This window comes from Platalea leucorodia (genome assembly GCF_965183815.1).
Source record: "Platalea leucorodia genome assembly, chromosome: 9".
In the NCBI taxonomy this organism is placed as follows: Eukaryota; Metazoa; Chordata; class Aves; order Pelecaniformes; family Threskiornithidae; genus Platalea; species Platalea leucorodia.
The window spans coordinates 47,491,257-47,508,422 of NC_138831.1; the positions used below are offsets into that span (position 1 = coordinate 47,491,257).

The following is a 17,166-nucleotide window of genomic DNA, read 5'->3' on the forward strand; positions in this document are numbered from 1 at the left end:
TTGTCTCTGGAGACTTCTGCGTATTGCATCCAGTTGTTGCCATTTTGCTTCATTTAGGTAGAATCCAAAGGAAAACTTATTCATCTGCGTTTGGTATTTTTAAAGTGCAAACTGCAATAATATTTAGGGGAGGTTAATAGCATATATGCTCTTCATTTCATTTCTGTTCAAATCCTTTTCCTTTTTAAGGCAAATTGTTTTAGAAATATAGTCAGTTTAAGCCTCATTAAAATACATTTGTAGGCTTATAAAACTTCATCTTCAAAGCATTTGAGAAAGATCCTGTGAAGCTGATAAGGGAGTGTTATCCTCATTTTACGGAATGGAAAAAAAGTGTTTTTAACAGAAGTGATTTGCTCCAGGCCACAGCAGGAGTCAGTGTTAGCCAGAAATAGAACTTGGGTGTTCCCATTCCATTTGTTAAGACCACACCTTTTGAGGTTGATCATATTTAATATTGGGGAGGATTGAGTCTTTCCACCCATTATTAGGAAATTAATAATTATCTCTCTATAATTAATAATCCTCTAAGTTAATAGGAAATTAATAGTGGTAAGACCAGTGAGTTTTTGTAACTGAAACAGCTTGTGCTTCCAGAAGGCTGGAAGAGTTCATGAAGATGAATTTTGAAAAATGTCACTTACAGATAGATACTAGCTCATTTTCTCTTGCATAAGTAGCTCCAGTGGTAATGACAAGAAGGGTTCAATCGTTATTAAAATTATAAATTGAACTAAAATTGTTGATTACTGTTTTGTCTATTTATAAAGTAACCCTCAATGTTAATTGATTATTGCTAAGTCTGTTTTGCTTAGGAATTTGCTTTGCTAATTGGGGGCAAGAGAAACTCCGAGACATGAAAACTGCATATTCATTTCTCTCACTTTTTTTTAAGTTGCTGTAAAGTACAATATCTGTATTTACTATTCATACCAGTGTTTCACTGGTAAAGACTTCTTGAATACCCAACTTAGTAATTCTGAATAGAGCTAAATATAAGGTATTTCAGTAAATCTTAATTAAAGGCATATAAACCCAACTTCTTCCTTACCTCTTTTTCACAGTAGATTTCCACAGATCATGGGTACAGCATGCCAATAATTCTATTCTTATTCTAGACCCTGGCATTAAAATATGTAGTCCTAACTAATTTTTTAAACTTGTTTTCTTTATTTTGATTTAGAGCCTTCAAAATGGGGGGGGGGGGGGGGGGGGGATAACTTTGGCTCCCCCCCCCCCCCCCCCCCATATTTCCCTTTTGTTTTTATTACTGTATCTTATTAGGATAGATCACTTTGATACTTAATAAAGTTCAAAATTTTTTTTATAATGATTGTGACTTTAAAAGCAAAGGCTCAAACTGATGCAGACCCTGTTCTTTTTTCAGCATTGGCATAACCTTAGTCCACTCTGCTTTCCTAATTTAGTAACATGTATAAAAATATGCACAACGGGACAGGTTTGGTACGCCAGGCACCCATCCAGGAGTGTGGTGTTTTTAAGTAAATGGACTTGTGGGGATTTGAGGAAAACATAGATTAGGTTACATGAGCTTTGCACTCTGTAAGTATGTGACTATTTAAAGGAGCATGGACTCCTAAATAAAAATATCTTTTAATTACTATCATAATATGTTGTTTTCCTTGAAGTAGGTTGATGCCTAATTATTAAAAATAAGTGTTTTCTTTGCACAGATCTCTAAAATATATGCTCTGTTTATTAATTTGTTTCTAGATTCAGTTTACTGTATAAAACCAAGAGTCAGCATATTAAGGTTTACATTAGGTCTTATGTTCAACAACAACAAATATATTTTTTTTTAATCTAAATCGATGCAAAACTTACCCACACTTGCCTGTTACTGTATTGTTTTTTTCACATCAGGATTAGTAAGGCTTCAGTATTTATGCTGTATTAATGTAGAAGCACAATAAAAATACCTGATAGCATCTTTAAGACATTCTTTGGATTTCTAGGAGGAAAAGATTATTACATGTTTTGATCTTACATAAACTCCAATACAGCCCTGTCCTGACAGCCTGTAAGGACTGAAATGTTTTATAAGAAAAATTTCCCCTAGGAAATTATAGCAGAGAGTCTTCTCTGAAGCGTTAGAAACAAAATGGCAATGTGGATGGTTACTGACTGTCATTGGACTTTGTGACCTAAATAGAGGTGGCCAGAGCACTGGGTAGTATATTGTACAAGTGGTATTCCTTACAGATTAGCTTTCGTCATGTCCAAACACAGTGGTACCTATTTAATTAAAGGATGTTGGTTGTGTGAGATTCTATAACAGAGTCTACCTTGCTCAAACATTTGGTTTGGGTTAAATTCTCAGGAGGACTACTAGTATTTCTGAGTGCTTTAAATTTATGGGGAGGGAAGTAAAGACAGAGAATAAAAAAATTCCATTAAATTCCTGGAAACTTTCATTAACTGAAGTTTTTCCTTTATACCCTCACCTGTGTACTGTGTCAGAATGAATCATCTGTGTATACAGAGCTGCTCACTATTCTCTATTTGTCTGCTTGCCCCTTCTTACAGTTGTTTTTTTCCACTTCCCCCCCTGTTGAGGGGCTTTTGAAAGCTTCTTTGTTAGTATCATACAACATTTTTTAGTATACCACGGAAGGTTCATAATATCACTGGATGCTGGTAGCAAAAATAGTAGTATAAACATATAGTCAGAAAAATTCTAGAGCTATATTTTAAGCTTAAAATGTTCTTCTAACGTATGCTTTTGTTCCAACACTTCTTCCAGATAGGCTTCTATTGGGCGTACTGGAACTGAAATATTTCCCGTAACTGTAGCAGAAATGACGTTAAGAAACAAAAAAACCCAACAAAACTATCTCTTTCAACAATGGCCTGTGGTATTCCTCATGGTGCTGCACAGCAGGTTCTCAAAAATGCATGTGCTAAGTATGTATGTGTTGTAATTCATTAATCTGAAAACTAATAGGAAACAGTTGGGAGAAGCCATCAGTGTCTTTCATTGTAACATTTAAATTACGTATTCAAATATTGCTTTGTGTACTAGGCTTATTAGACTAGAAAATTCCATCTTAGAATTTGCTATTGTAATTTAGCACAATCACTGGAAAAAGTATTTTGAAATTAAGCTATTTTAATGAGCATATTTTTAGTTAAAAAAAGAAATTGTGATACGGCTCAGTGCATCATATTTCCATGTACCTGCAATTTTATAAAACATAAATCTTAAAACAACTTCTGTGGTCATTATGTACCTGGAAAAGTGATCAGGGACAAACTGAAACTGGCATTGAGGTTTCATGTCAATAAATTGAAGGCTAAGATCCTACTGAAGAAAAGCCTAATGACGACGTGCTTGAGTTTTCTAATACTAGTTTTACAATATTGAAAAGTCACTCAAAATTGTAACTTAACTTTACTGATTTCAATTTTTTTCTCCTTTCTTATGTATTTTAGCAAGATGATAATTATTTTGGATCAATCACACTTTTTCTTAGGTCCCTACTTTGGTTTTGGTGATGCTTTAATTTGAAAAATCTCTGCCTGGTCGGGGTTTGACTGTATTTAAAACATGAACAGTGTGCTCGTATGATTACCGAGTTCATGAATGGATCCAAGAGTGTCTGAGAGAAGGGTGCTGTACGTCAGTGTTTCAGACCATGTTAATTTCATTTGAATTCTTCATATGATCTGGGCAGAGATTGACCTGTAAAGGTTCCCTTTGTATGTGATAATTCTTACTGGCCACTGAATCTTAGTGAAAGTTATGGCGGCATCACGTGTCTGGACAGAGACATCTCTCAGAATGACACCATGTGAGTTCTAATCACTAAAACACTTTTTTATTATATTGTGTTCCTGGTAGAACAAACATAATTTTAGAGGGTAAGAATATGTTAGTGTAAGGCTGCCTGTGACCTGCTGTTGCCCAATTTTTTATTTTCATTTTTTATTTCCTCTGAAGCATCCCAGATATTTTTAGTTTTTAGTGCTTTGAAACTAGTTTCTGAGAATGGGCCAGTGTTGCCATTTGTTCCCTACTATTCCATGTGGCATCCTTGTGAAAGTCATCATACATCAAACTTGCAGAATCTGGCCCCACCAGCCCCATACTTTGTTTGGTTTTTGTTTTGGTTTTTTTTTCCCTACTGTTCCTTTCCTTCTCTGTAAAGGAGTTAGTAAGAAACCTGGTGAGGTTTAGGTGAAATCAGGACAGAGGAGAGAAGAGCCAACCTAATTATTACCAGTGGTGCTCTCAAGCCTGTTGTGCTTCTGGCTTTACAGTATTCCACTTGTGAAAATCAAAATCTTTGCAGGAACACGTATGTTTTCTAAGCTCTCGGCCATGGGCTTTCCCCCTGGTAGCTGTCCTCCTCAAGGGCTTTTAGGTAGGAAATAAAGGAGTTGTGCCAAGATAAAGGAGTTTGAGTGCTGCTTCTGATGTTGAGGTACTTGGGCGATTTGCGCATTCCTGAGCGTATGGGAGCAGATCTAACTGGATTCTCTATTGTTAAGAGATTTGGTACTGCCTCTTGAATCCTGGCTCACGCTTCTGTTTGGCAGTCCTTGATTTCTCAAGTCACTGTAAGCCTTGTTTCTCCAGGGTTTTTCCTCTTGTCTGTGGGGGGTGGACAGGAATTTTGGAGAGTGCTTTAAGTAATCATGACAAGCATTCATCTGAAGCTTAAAACTTTATGGAGATGTTGGAGATCTTAAATATAATTGTAGAAGCATGGTAGTTATGTTGCATGTTCTTATGGCTTTTTATTAAATAAGAAGTCTTAAGTACAACTCATTTCAACACGTTTCATTAAACATAAAATTGCATAATCTTTTTCTAGTAAATTCAATTTGAGATTTCTCAGTAAATTGTTAAAATACAGATTAAAAAAAAATATTTTTTTGGTCTTGCATGTCCAAGTAACTTCCAAACTTTGCTTAAAGTCAGCCAGTCACATGACATATGCAAAATATTAAATGGAAAGAAATTTAAAACGAAATACAGATTTCAATACTAGAGTGAGAAGAGGTCTTTAGACGATAATGAAGTCAGTAATAGGGCAGCATAGAAATGCTACTACCACATACAAATAGTTCATACAGTAATGTACAAAGTAGTGTTTCAAACATCTGACTGAAGAAATGACAACCTGAATTTTAGGGTATATAAGAACAGAGCCCTGATGGAATTAATCTACTCTACTCCTGCAATCGTTAGAGCTGCCACTTGGGAACAGAGGGCTTCTGAAAGAAAGTCTCTTGACCTTTGCATATACTCCCAATGACATGCTGAGCCGGAGGCCACGAGACAAAAGTGGGAAGTTTATGCAGCAATATATAACTTTAAAGAACATTAAGTTGTCATTGCTGCTTTGATCAGTGATAGAGTTTACTTTGATAAAACTCAGATAAAGGGCTTCAGGCTGTAGCATCAAAACAATGCATTCTGTTCCTTTTAGTTTGAAAAATGTATTTCTACAGTCTGTTTTTAAAAAGTGGAATGTGCTTGTGAGAACTGATTAGACCTGGCACACAGACCTAGATAATGGAGGTCAAATAGAATTATTTGTTTTTTATGTTTTGATTGTTTGAAAACTTGGGTTCGAGATTTATGAAGAGGACTCGTTGTGCCACAGAGAAAAATAACTCTGGAAGTGGCCACAGTTGTGTTTGAATTCAGTAATTATTCCATTTGTGGTGTTTGTTTTATGTGAGCTTATTGACTGTGTAGCAGAGGAGAGGAAGGAGAAGTGGAGGGTCTTTGGTTGCTTTTGGTCAGTCTTCTTCCTGGGGAGTTGAATCTAAGATGTAGAAAAGCAGACTACTGGGAATTTAATTTTGTAGGTATGTAATTCTGTATTGTAGTCTTGCTCTGAGTATTTGAAGGTGTTAGTCTTTACAGCTTTTCAGATACATTTACATAACTATAAAAGCTAAACATACCTAGTTGCTTTAATTTTATGTATTATCTGCGTGAACTCTAAAGCACTACAGATCATTACTCCGTTCATAGCTCTGGCAAATCCACTCCTGCCCTCCGGATTCTTGGTGGCATCTCTGATAATCTTCGTAACTGAGAAGGTATGATGCTGCATTGCTTGTCTGCCTGATTTGCTGTAAAACTGTCTTCAGTACTGTTGAAAATGAATGTAATCGCTCTTGTGTTTATTATGGTAGAATGCTCAGATCTATGTTAAGATTTTGGGGGGGTGGGTGTTTGCTTTTGTAATCTTGAAAAATATCTAAACCAAAAAGGAATCTCTATGATTTTTCAACTTTATTCTTATATAAGAAAAAAAACTATATTAAAATAAAGTTCACATAAGTTACTGAAACCTTTTTGAAGGTGTCATTCCCCTCCTTTTGGAACTTCTTCCCTCAACATGCTGAATCTTCTACTGAAAACACAGCAAAGCCTCTACTTTGGAATTCGATACAAGGGTTTTTCCATGTTATGGCTGGCAAAAGTCATGTTCTGAGCAACATAGCTTGGGGCTGTCATGAGGTGGATTCTCCTTCTTGCGCAATGCATGTATTAGCCTGTCTTTACTTTATGAGAGGAAGAATACGGGACTTCTAGTAAGTCTCTTTCCTTTGACTGTTCTTATAAAAATCATCACTTATTATTGAGAGTTAATGCATTCCGAGAAATTAAACTGGATGATCATATCGTGCCTAATATCAAACTAGCTTCCTAAGTAAAGGAATTTCAGAAAAAGTTGATTTGTAACTCATCTGTCAGCACTGAATTCTTCTGCTAATGATTCTGATAGTAAAGATCTGACTTTACTGATTGCCTGGTTCAAGGCGCATGTGATATATATGAAGTTCACTTCTGAAACTCCAGAACAGATGCTCTTTAAAACACTTGTAAAAGTCTTTCTTTTTAGAACTGTTACCCAAAACCAAAACTGAACTTAAAGGGGGTTTTGAGATGCTCAGGGCCTCTCTCATAAACATTTGCCAATAGCTGTTCATATGGGTGAAGACAGATGTGTATTGACAAGGCTGAGACTAAACCTCTGAGATGGAGAGCTGGATGTATGCTGAGAAAGATGTGTTTCATATACAAATGGTGTTTGTGTTTCTGCAGTATGAAAACTTCTTTAATACAGACAATCTGTTCAATAGCGTTTAGTCAGGGTTTCAAAGAACCTCAGCTTTGAACAGATATTAAACTGTGGGTCTTTTTTCTCTGAAATTTTTCATTGGTTTGTAAATGTGTGAAAAAGGAAATGGTAGTAGTAACTGCTTTGCAAATTCCGGGTTTACATTAGAAATGCCTTACTGATTTCAGTATGCTGTACTGCCAAAGGGCTCTAACTTTGTTTTGCTGCACTGACTTATTTCAGGAGGGTCCTAAGCAAAGACGAAGTAAGCCAGACAAGCAAAATCAGCTTTTCAGGAGGATTATGTCCATGCTTACTGCCTTTACTGACATTGCTTTAAAATAAATAAATAAATGCTGAAAACTGCAGTTCATTGTATTCCTCACCACCATAACGAGGTTGGTAAAAGTTAAACAGTGTGTATCTGCTACAACAGCACATGGCTGCAAACTTGTCTGTGAAATTCAGTAGCTGTTAGTTCATAGAGCCTATTCAGCTATTTACTTTTCAGAAGAAAATTACGTGTTAACTAAACTAAAATAATTTGCTACTCATTTTTCATGTAAAACCTTACTAATTTGAAACTTTTGAGTTTCTTTTTTGTTGCACCAAACTGTAATTTGTGACAAGAAAAAAATAGCTCTTGAAGCTTATTAGCTTTTGTAATTTTTAGGCTTGGGTGTTAAAAGTTAACTTGTTTTCCTGTTAAACTCATAAGTCTTTATTTATGAAGTTATCTATGAATGTACTTTTGTCTCTTTGGTTCCCTTGTTTTTTTTTTTTTTTTCTTTCCCTAAGCTCTCTGTAACGTATGTACAGTGATTAGCTATATTAACGGGTAGTTGATTTTACTTGTGCATTAAGCAAATGCAATTTACTAGTAGGACTTGAGTGTTCAGGGAAGCTTGGAGAACAAAGTCATTCAGTCTTTGAAAATGAGCAAACACAAATTGTTAGTGCTGTGCAATAGAAGAATCTTAGAATGTATCGATTTCCATTTTGACCTTGCTGGCCAAATATAATTTTCTTTTCTACATATCATTGTGAGAGAGTTAAAATACTGCTTGTCATCGACATCCTTGTTTTTACTCAGCTAGTCTATTAAATAAACAGAGGCAAAATAAAATGCATCATTTACTGACACTAAATCTAAATGGAAAAAGCCTTTAAAGACAATGTGTAGAACTGGAGGTATTATGTGAGATTAACTTTCCTGTGGTTCATGTCACACACACAGAGTTTGATACCTGTATTTCCGTTATTTTAATTTTATTGCAGTGGTATTTAAAATAAAGACCTGTGTTTAACTTAGCATTGTCCAAATCTGCATTAAATTCTCATTCTTTATGGAAGGCTTTGATACCGAGCAACTGCAAGTATACTCCAGTTGGTAATTATTTAATGTTTGAGAGCTTTATGGACTAAGACTACTTATTTGTGTAGCTAAAGGAATGTAATTCGGAGTGACTGAGTGGGGCGTTTGGAGTATAATTGCAAGCCTTACTTGTCTACTTTGTGCTGATTTGGAACACTAAACAGCAGTATCTTCCACTGATTAAGGTAAGGCTTGCAGTTGCTCTCAGTGTTTTGAAAATCAGGACATTGCTAGTCTTGTTTGAAGTCAGATGTCATCTTTTTCGGTGATAATCTTAGAAACTGTTAGTATTTGGTCCATACCATTTTCTCAGTAGTTGCCACATCGTTCTGGTAGCTCCTGCCTACCCTTCTCAACTGGTGAATTAGCTGTTCTGCGGGGTGGCCACACAGACACTGACTGGGCAAGGGAGGAGGAGCAAGAGAGGCTCCTGTTACTGCTGCTAGAAGAAGGGCATCTGCATCCGTAGTTTACATTTGAGAAAGATACACCTCTATTATAGTGGGAATATTTCCTGTGAATGTTTAGCCAGGCCCTCCCCTGTAATTACTGTTGCAATTTGTAGTAACTTCCAGTGGCCTGGAAGAACTCTTATTTTCACAGGGCTTCAGTTAAGACAATCCCATCCATTAGCATTCCTTTGAAAAACAAATATGGCGACTACACGACCGTAACCGTGGTGCCGAACTGAAGATCTTCCTTTGATTCTTTTCCTTTCCCTCATCCCACTGAAATTTGTAGTTGCGTTTTTTCGTTATGGAGACAGAGTTTACCTTCAGAGAAGGGGGTTCTTTGGTATCTCCCAATAGTAAGATAAGTCAGCGTAACTTGGCTTGATATAGCGTAATACTTTTCCACTGAAAGATTAAAATCTAACCTGGACTTATTGCTTTTTTTAATGCATTTTGTTACTTCTTGGAGAGGAAGGAAAAAAAAAAAAAAAGAACCCCACTAACCTCAAGAAAAGGAAGAAAGATGTGTCTGTTTCCAGTTGGTTGGAAACAGTTGATAGCAACAGTCACAACAGATAGGTCTTTGCTTGGATTATTTAGACACTAGTGTGGTAACAGGTTAGGAGCTACTCATCTATGTTTGTCAGAGAGGCCAGTCCGTTGTGTTGATCTGAAGTTTTTCCTTTGAAGAAGAAAGGAAAAAGCTGTCCTCGAATTTATAGCCAGGACTGGCCCTGTCTCTGTGGCTTCCTGAGCTGTCCTTAATCTCTCCTTAGGATGCTCATCTTGTTTCCCCTTAATTTTAGGCAATTACTGGTTTGTTGCACTTAATCAAAGCAGGGTACTTAAGTAGCCATCTCTAGCTGGCTGGCATCTTGAGTTCAAATTATTAGCTCTTTATTTTATGCACAAAGTTTTTCTGGAAGGCTTCCCCCCACCCTCCACCCCCTCGCCCTTCCACGTAGTGATATTAGTGTACAGTGAATTGTAGATAATGTGCAGCAGTAAAGATGGTAAGACATAAACAAAACAAGAGAAACATAACAGGTCTCATGCTTTATTCATGTCACATTTGTTTATGTTCATACCACCCAGGAACACCCAGAAAAAGAAAAACAGCTGCTCCTCAAAGGAAGAACAACAGCAAAAATACATCAGTTCCTCAGTAAGAGACTTCTCTGTAAGGTGCTAGCAGAATTTTTCATGCAATATACTTGACAAAGTACCATTCTGTCTCTTCACACTTCATTTTGGCTCCTCTATCCAACATTTGGGACATTATTTAGCAAAACCATAGAGTAATATTAATATATTAATTTAACATCTATTACTTATTTGTGTGGCAATAGTACCCTGCTGTGGAGCAGTAAAGTACTAGGTAGAGTACACTAGAACAAAATGAAAGGATCGGTTGTCTTCTTTAAAAAAAAAAAAAAAAAAAAAAAAAAAAACCACGACCAAACAAACAAAAAACCCCAAACCAAAAACCAGCAAACCTGATCGTTTCATGGCCTTGAGTTACCTTTGTGCATAAACAATTTTTTCCCTCCCTATCCCTCTTGCCCTTTCACCCACCTTTTCCACTGTTCTCATGTATGTTAATTTCTGGGATTTTTATCCTCTCTTGTTCTAACTATTCTCATTGAGACCATCAAATTATGGAAGAAAATGGAATTCCAAACCTGATTGAGGGGAAATACGGAGCACAACCTAATAACCACTCTGGATCTGTGCTCTCTGTCTGGTGCTTCAGTGCTGATGCTGAGGAAAGCAGAGAGTGCTGGACCCATGAAATACAGAAGGCTGCCAGTTTTGTTACCTGAATCTTAATTATGGTAAAAGATGGGGAACCACTGACCTTTAGAGGAGTTTGACTTAATGAGACCCTCATGCCTAATGTCTGTTTTCAGCAACTTTGAACTAAAATTACTGTTTAGCAAGATTGGACTTTAGAAAGCCACTTTTCTTACCTTTGCTTGTGAACGATGGTACAAAGTAAATAAGGCTTGGTACTAAATTTGTGTGTGACATTTAGCAAGGTTGAGAAAAAAAGATTCTATGTGGGTATGTGCAGTAGAATTATGTATTTTTCACTTGGTTTTGGGTTCTGTCTGCTTCTTAAATGTTTTGGAGAAGAGTCAATATAGTTTATGGCTGAAGTAGGTGAAACTGAGAATTGGGATCATCTTTGAGGTGTTACTTACATGACTATGTCCATTCACAAAGAGCATCCTGCCCCAGAAAATCTTTTTCCCTGTTCTTTCCAGCCAGGATACGTGTGTGAAATGCAATCATAAGTATTGCTTTAAAGGTAATAGATTCAAGTTTGATCAGCTGGGATAGAGACTTTTTTTAATAGAATTTTTATGGGGTTGAACGCATATTCAGCACCTTATTTAAAAACAGGTTATTCATAAAATAGTTGCTGCAGTATCACAATGTCTGTTCCAGTCCCTCTTTTTTTTTTTCCCCTTAAAATACTGAGCAAATATTAGCCTGCATGGGAAAAATACAAGGAAAAAATCATCTTCAGGTCTGTTAGGCTTGAGAAACAGAACATTTTTCAAGCTCTCTCACTAACAATACAGTAACAGATCTGCATACAGCAGTGTCAAAATGTAAATGTGATTCAATTTGCCTCTTCCTTTCTTTGTCCTTAAATCTAATGATGCCAATTTTCAGTTATGGTCAAACTTCCTTGTTTGAAGATGGCACAGGTCTATCAAAAGTGCCAATTTGCACTAGAAAATTTAATTTTTATATGCTATGAAATGTGAGCTGCATGGTAGGACAGTAAGTGTAATGTAATATATAATAGGCTATTTAATTTGTTTTAACCATCTTAAAATCTATTTAAGTCCTCCTGAGACATCCCAGAGCAGATCTAAAGGAGATCTTTTCCATCAAGCTCTTAGTGATTTAAACTTATATTTCCTGTCCATTACAGTTTTAAACTGATAATAGTATCACGATTCAAATTCACAGACATGTGTAGAGACTTGCATTTTTTTCTAATGGGACAGGTAATAAGCTTTGTAGGTATGAAAGACTTCAAACACTTTTTACTCGCTGTTGCTTGGTTTTACAGGTCTAATAGGAAGATGCATCTTGTACTCAGGTTCACAGAAGTTGATTAAAATATTATTTCGAGGGTGAAGTATGGTAGCCACTTCTAGCACCTTCTATTTCTTTCCTGAAGCAACCAACTTTCTTTCTCCCAGGACAGAGAGGGATGATGTTTGTACGATAATAGCAAGATCATCATTATTGCCTACAATACAAAGGTATATTAACATACTTTCTTGCTCTCAGTACAGTGCTGGCTATGTATAGAAGTTGCATTAGTTATTTTCACTGGTGGCTCATTATCCTTAGGTGGTGTACCAGTGTAGCCAGTCCTTCTCTTCCTTCAGTGTTTCAAGCAGAGGCCTGACTTGCAGGCCTTAATATCATGCTTATTTTCTGTTCTTTTTCATTCCATTTCAGTCACTTAAGTCTAAAAGTTCTTGCTTTTCTTCCTGTATGATAATTTGCTTCTCCATCATATTAGCAGTACTTTAAATGCTTGTGTCGACAGCAAACCAAAACCTAGTTTTTTTTTTTTTTTTTTAACCAAGGTAGAAAATGGAAGTTCTAAACAAGTAGACCCTTGAGGAACACCACCAGTAGTAATGTTTTCTCCATCCCAATAATTTGCCGTGAGATGTGACACTCACGTGTTATCATTAACCAAGAAATTTCATCAAAGAAAGATAAGCCAATATAACAAGATTTACATTTGGAAGATCTGGGTTGCATTTTCATTCTGCTTTCTATTTATGTTCCAGTCATTAGCTACTCTTGGTTGCTCTTTCCCCTTAGAACAGTTGTAAGATACTGAAGAGCGCTGAGTTCACGTTAACAGGGCTTTTTTGAACACAGGTTCTACATTTCTTCTCCAGCCCTAGGCTGCTATCCCAGAAAATGTCTTATTCATTGAGAATCCTCGCGCCAGAGCTTGCAATTTTGATATATAACCCATTTTTTCAGTATTCTGGGATGGAAATTTTTTAAGCAGCCTCATTTCATTTTAGTAATGGATGTGGTAATTTTCAGTGCTTTGTCCTTGTTCCCATGAGGTATTCGGTCTCTGTCCTCATACACAGCATTATTCTTACAGGAAAAAATGAAGAAAAAAGCTAATTTAATATTTGGTCTGTCCTCCTAATTCCTACCCCTTGTTGACACTAGTTTTTCATTTCTTGCTCTTTATTTCTTGTTGAGAAACCTTTTGTTTGTCTGTGAGTTCCCATTTTCCTGGCCTTCTGGCAGTTTTCATTTAGCTTCTGCAGCGTGACCGCTAAGTGCCAGCTCTCTTTGCTGATCAGTCCCTTTTTCCATTCCTTGTAGGTTCTCTGCTTTCTCTTAATATCCTGCTTTGAGGTGCATTCTCATGCAGGTAGGTCTGTAGCCCTTTCCTGTCCCTTTTTTGCCTTAACTTGGATGGAAAGACTCAGCTAGCATTTGATTTTAAAGTAAATCCATGCCTTCCATACACTGAAATCCAATTGTGAATGTGTTTCATGTATCTTTGGATGAAATTTTGGGTTATGGCCCAACAGGGAAAGGTGGGATTGCTCTTGAAATGTAAATAAATCTGTTAGTTATTTTTGAGTTAGGCAGCTGGTGAGGCCTGTACCCCCAGAAGGTTAAGGAAGTTTGAATTGCCTTTGGCAATTACTATATGTTGTATAGGCTGCTTACTTCCAGATGGGTTTTTTTTTGTTCATGTAAAACCATGGGAATTAATTTAAAAAACTGGCATTTAAACCACCTGAATCAGAAATAGATTTTTTTCTTTTTTCCTGATGCTAGGTATGTTTATACAAATACAATCAGTTTTGTTAGAATGTCAATAATTTTGGACATTCCCTGAAATTCTTTCAAGGTTTCACTTTCTTTTTTTACAAAAAAAAGGTATGCTGATGTTTCTTTTCTCTTTGTGTTGAGAAACCAACCTCTTTGGCAGTTTTTCTTTTGAAAACCCAAACGCATACGATGACAGTTCACTTGTCCCTTTCTCCAGGTGGTGAGGAAAGCTATTGCCATTCATGCAAAGGCGGCTTTTTAGAGCTACAGTAATCACTTCTGAATCTTCATATTATCAAGGATGAAAAAGATGAATTAGTTACTCACTCACTGGCAGTTTTAGAATACTTATGTGTACGTCTGTGTCACTGAAACTACCTTCAGAAGGCTGTAGGCAGGACTCTGGCTATAAGCCTGCATTTAAGTTTCTGTGAAGTAAGGTAGTGTGTGGATTTACAGTCTGTCAGCCACTTTGTGTGTACTACGCCACGAACACATTTGTACCATATGGCCAAGCCACAGAATTGCCTGGCTACATGCGAAGGCAGTAATCTGTGCAGATGGACACGGCTGAAACACTTGGGTCCGAGAACTGGCACAGGAACTTCACGTTTGGACTCGGGTCTTTCTGAGTTAGGGGCTTAGCAAAGCTGCTGAGGATTTTTTTTTCTGGCTTCTGATATCAAAATGGGGCTCAGTGCTCTGCCATGTTGATTTTGATAGTGTTAATCCTAGAGCTAATATAAATTTTAAATTATACATTTATGAATTTCATTTAAATGTAATTGGAACTCCTCAATGTGGTTTAATGGTGATGTATAATGCTCTTCTCTTTCTCATCCTTGGGGGCGGGGGGGGGGATCTCTGAATAAAAGTCCCTTCTTTGTCAGTTCTTTTTATTTGGGAATAGCCATTTTCTTTTCTGGGTCTGCCTGGAATTTCCGAAGTCCACCTCTCATATGTGTCTTAGTCCTTGATGAGGTGGTAGCAAGAGAGAGATTTGTACGTCTTTCACTGTGTTTGTTAGCCAAGGCATCCTTCGGTATTTATGTTGCAAGATTTTTAAAGCATGGATTATAGTATTTAGTAACGAAAAGCTTGGAAAAGTATTAATGGACTGTTTATATTTTGTGTTATTCCTCTTTATTGTTTTCCTTTGCTTTAATGAGATTGAAACCAATTTAGTGTCGTTAGTAAATGTCTGAGGATGTTCTTCAAAATGAGCTTTCAGCACTATATGGTGGGGAGTCTGGGGGTTGTATCTTTAATCTGATAGCACTTTAAGCTGTTTGGTTTACTTTTTAACTTCATCATGGGTCGGTGGGTGTTTCTGTAACATATGGCACTGTATGTTGAAAGTGGATGTTTACATCTGGTATGCATTGGAAGATTAAGGTAGAGAGGATGAATTTCTGGGCAAGTATGTGTTTTTCTGGATGAAGGATAAAGTGAGAATACTTTTATTTCCTCTTAGATTTGAAACATATCATTCTAGCAATGCCTTTGAAACTCTGCCAGCTTTGCCAACCGTAACATTTATGGGATTTTGGACCTAAACTGAATTAGAAAACTGTTTTTAGTGGCAGAGAAAAAGGTTAGTGCATGAAAATAGCTAGGCCTATTATTGACTGCATGTGGTCAGTGGTTTGGCCGAATGTAGGTGGCTCTTTTCCTGTCACTGTTTTCAAGCATATGGCTTTGTTTGTGATGAATATAAAACTCTTTAAAAATGAGTTCTACTGCAGTTCTTTTGCACAGTAGTCTTTTGCTATTTAGTAGTGATTATTTCACTTTTGCCATTCATTTTCAATCTTGTAATAAACCTTCTTAAATAAAGCTTATGATTCTTGTTGACATCAAAACTAAGAGGATTGAAGAATGTGGTCATCTGCGTATAGCAGCTGCTTCTGTCAGTAATATTTTATAAAAGGATACATATAGTATGTTGTTGATTTTTTTTTTTTTTTTAATTGTAGTTAATACTGGGATTGCTTGCAGCAGGCAGAAGTTCCTTTCAAATGTGCACACACATTTTGTTAAATTAGTACTTTGTGAAAATCTCTAACACTGAATTATAACTTCCCTTTTTTTCCTTTTCACGTTTTCAGTCTTGAAAGTAACATTTATAGCAGTTTTTCCCAAGGTCAGCTTCACATTTGCCATTTCTTTTTCCCATTGTGTAGAAGACAGCTTGAAATTTAACCTAATGTTTTGTTTTCTTCTTTGGGTGTAGTATACAAGGTGCTACCTCAGAGCTCAGGGAACAGCGAATTTTCTAGCTCCTGCTGTAGAGAGAGCTTAAGGGCACAACAGGTTCTGTTTAGCTTTAACTTAAACAGTGTTACCCTATTTATATCTTTTTTGAAAAAATCTGGGTGATAGAGCTGTAAATTGTGCAGATTGTGGATTGTGTAGATCGCCTGGTGTTTTCAGTGTAGAAAATTCTAGTGAATCTTGTTTTAGCAGCTATCAGATGCAAGAGCTGGTTTCATTCAGCCGAGAGCAAAGTACATTTGGTTCTGCAGGATGCTGAGAATTGCAGTAAGAATTGGGGGCACCAAGCACTCCATGAGTTGGTTCCACTGCTGTAAAGTATTTAACAACAAAGCAAAACTGTTTACAGTTTCCCCATGTTTGGGGAAAAGAATTTATAGAATTATCCAGTTCTTAGAGTAACTGTAAAAGAATAACTAAATAAACAATGAGAGAACTTGTAGAGCTGCTTAATATATTTGTCAGTCAGTCCTTAGAGAAGTGTATCCTGGTCGCCCAGGCCAGACACAAGGAACAACACTGTTGCACAAGTGAGGCTACTTGTGTGATCACATCTTGCAGACTTTTAAGAACTTCATTTGTTACCTACATAAAAAAAATTACACAATACTGTTTAAAACACAAAATGTACTTTTAAAATTCTTAAAATGATAAAAAAGAAAATCTCTAGAAGCTGTAATTAGTGCAACTATAGGTTAGAACTTACTGTAATATCTTCCTACAATATAACATAACAATATAACTTGCAGGTTATTAAGAAATTTCTTTTCTAATTTAAACTAGGTCTTTTGAATTGTATTATAAGACAGAGCTGTTGTTCCTAAGCATGCTTGGTGAAAGACTGTCACTAAGCAAGAAGTGCTGTGCATGTATTTGTAAGTCTCATTGCAAGAGAATCTTGAGTAAGATGGATATAAGGATTGCATCCTCAAATGTTTTTAAAAAAAAAAAAAATTAATTTGAATTTGCATGAGTTTGGGGTCATGCAAAACACCCTCAATACCAGCAAGCTATGTAATGTGTTTTGGTTTGGGTTTTGGTTGTTTGTTTTTTGGTTTTTGTTTTTTTTTTGTTTTTTTTTTTTTTCCCTAGTTCTGATTTAGGACCAGGA

General features: G+C 36.4%; 1 protein-coding gene across 6 annotated transcripts in view; it reads left to right on the top strand.

Annotated features, from left to right (window-relative positions):
- Positions 1-17,166, top strand: part of LRRC28 (leucine rich repeat containing 28) — a 54,573-nt gene that overhangs the window by 16,386 nt on the left and 21,021 nt on the right. The window contains exon 2 of one of the 6 annotated variants that reach the window (XM_082322402.1): positions 2,765-2,925. The exons of 4 other annotated variants lie outside the window; for them this stretch is intronic. In XM_082322402.1, coding sequence (XP_082178528.1) covers positions 2,820-2,925 — 106 coding nt within the window. In that variant the 5' untranslated portion in view covers positions 2,765-2,819. Of the gene's footprint in view, positions 1-2,764; positions 2,926-6,025; positions 6,079-17,166 lie in introns of those variants that run through there. One more of the 6 variants, XM_082322403.1, reaches the window with a different exon arrangement.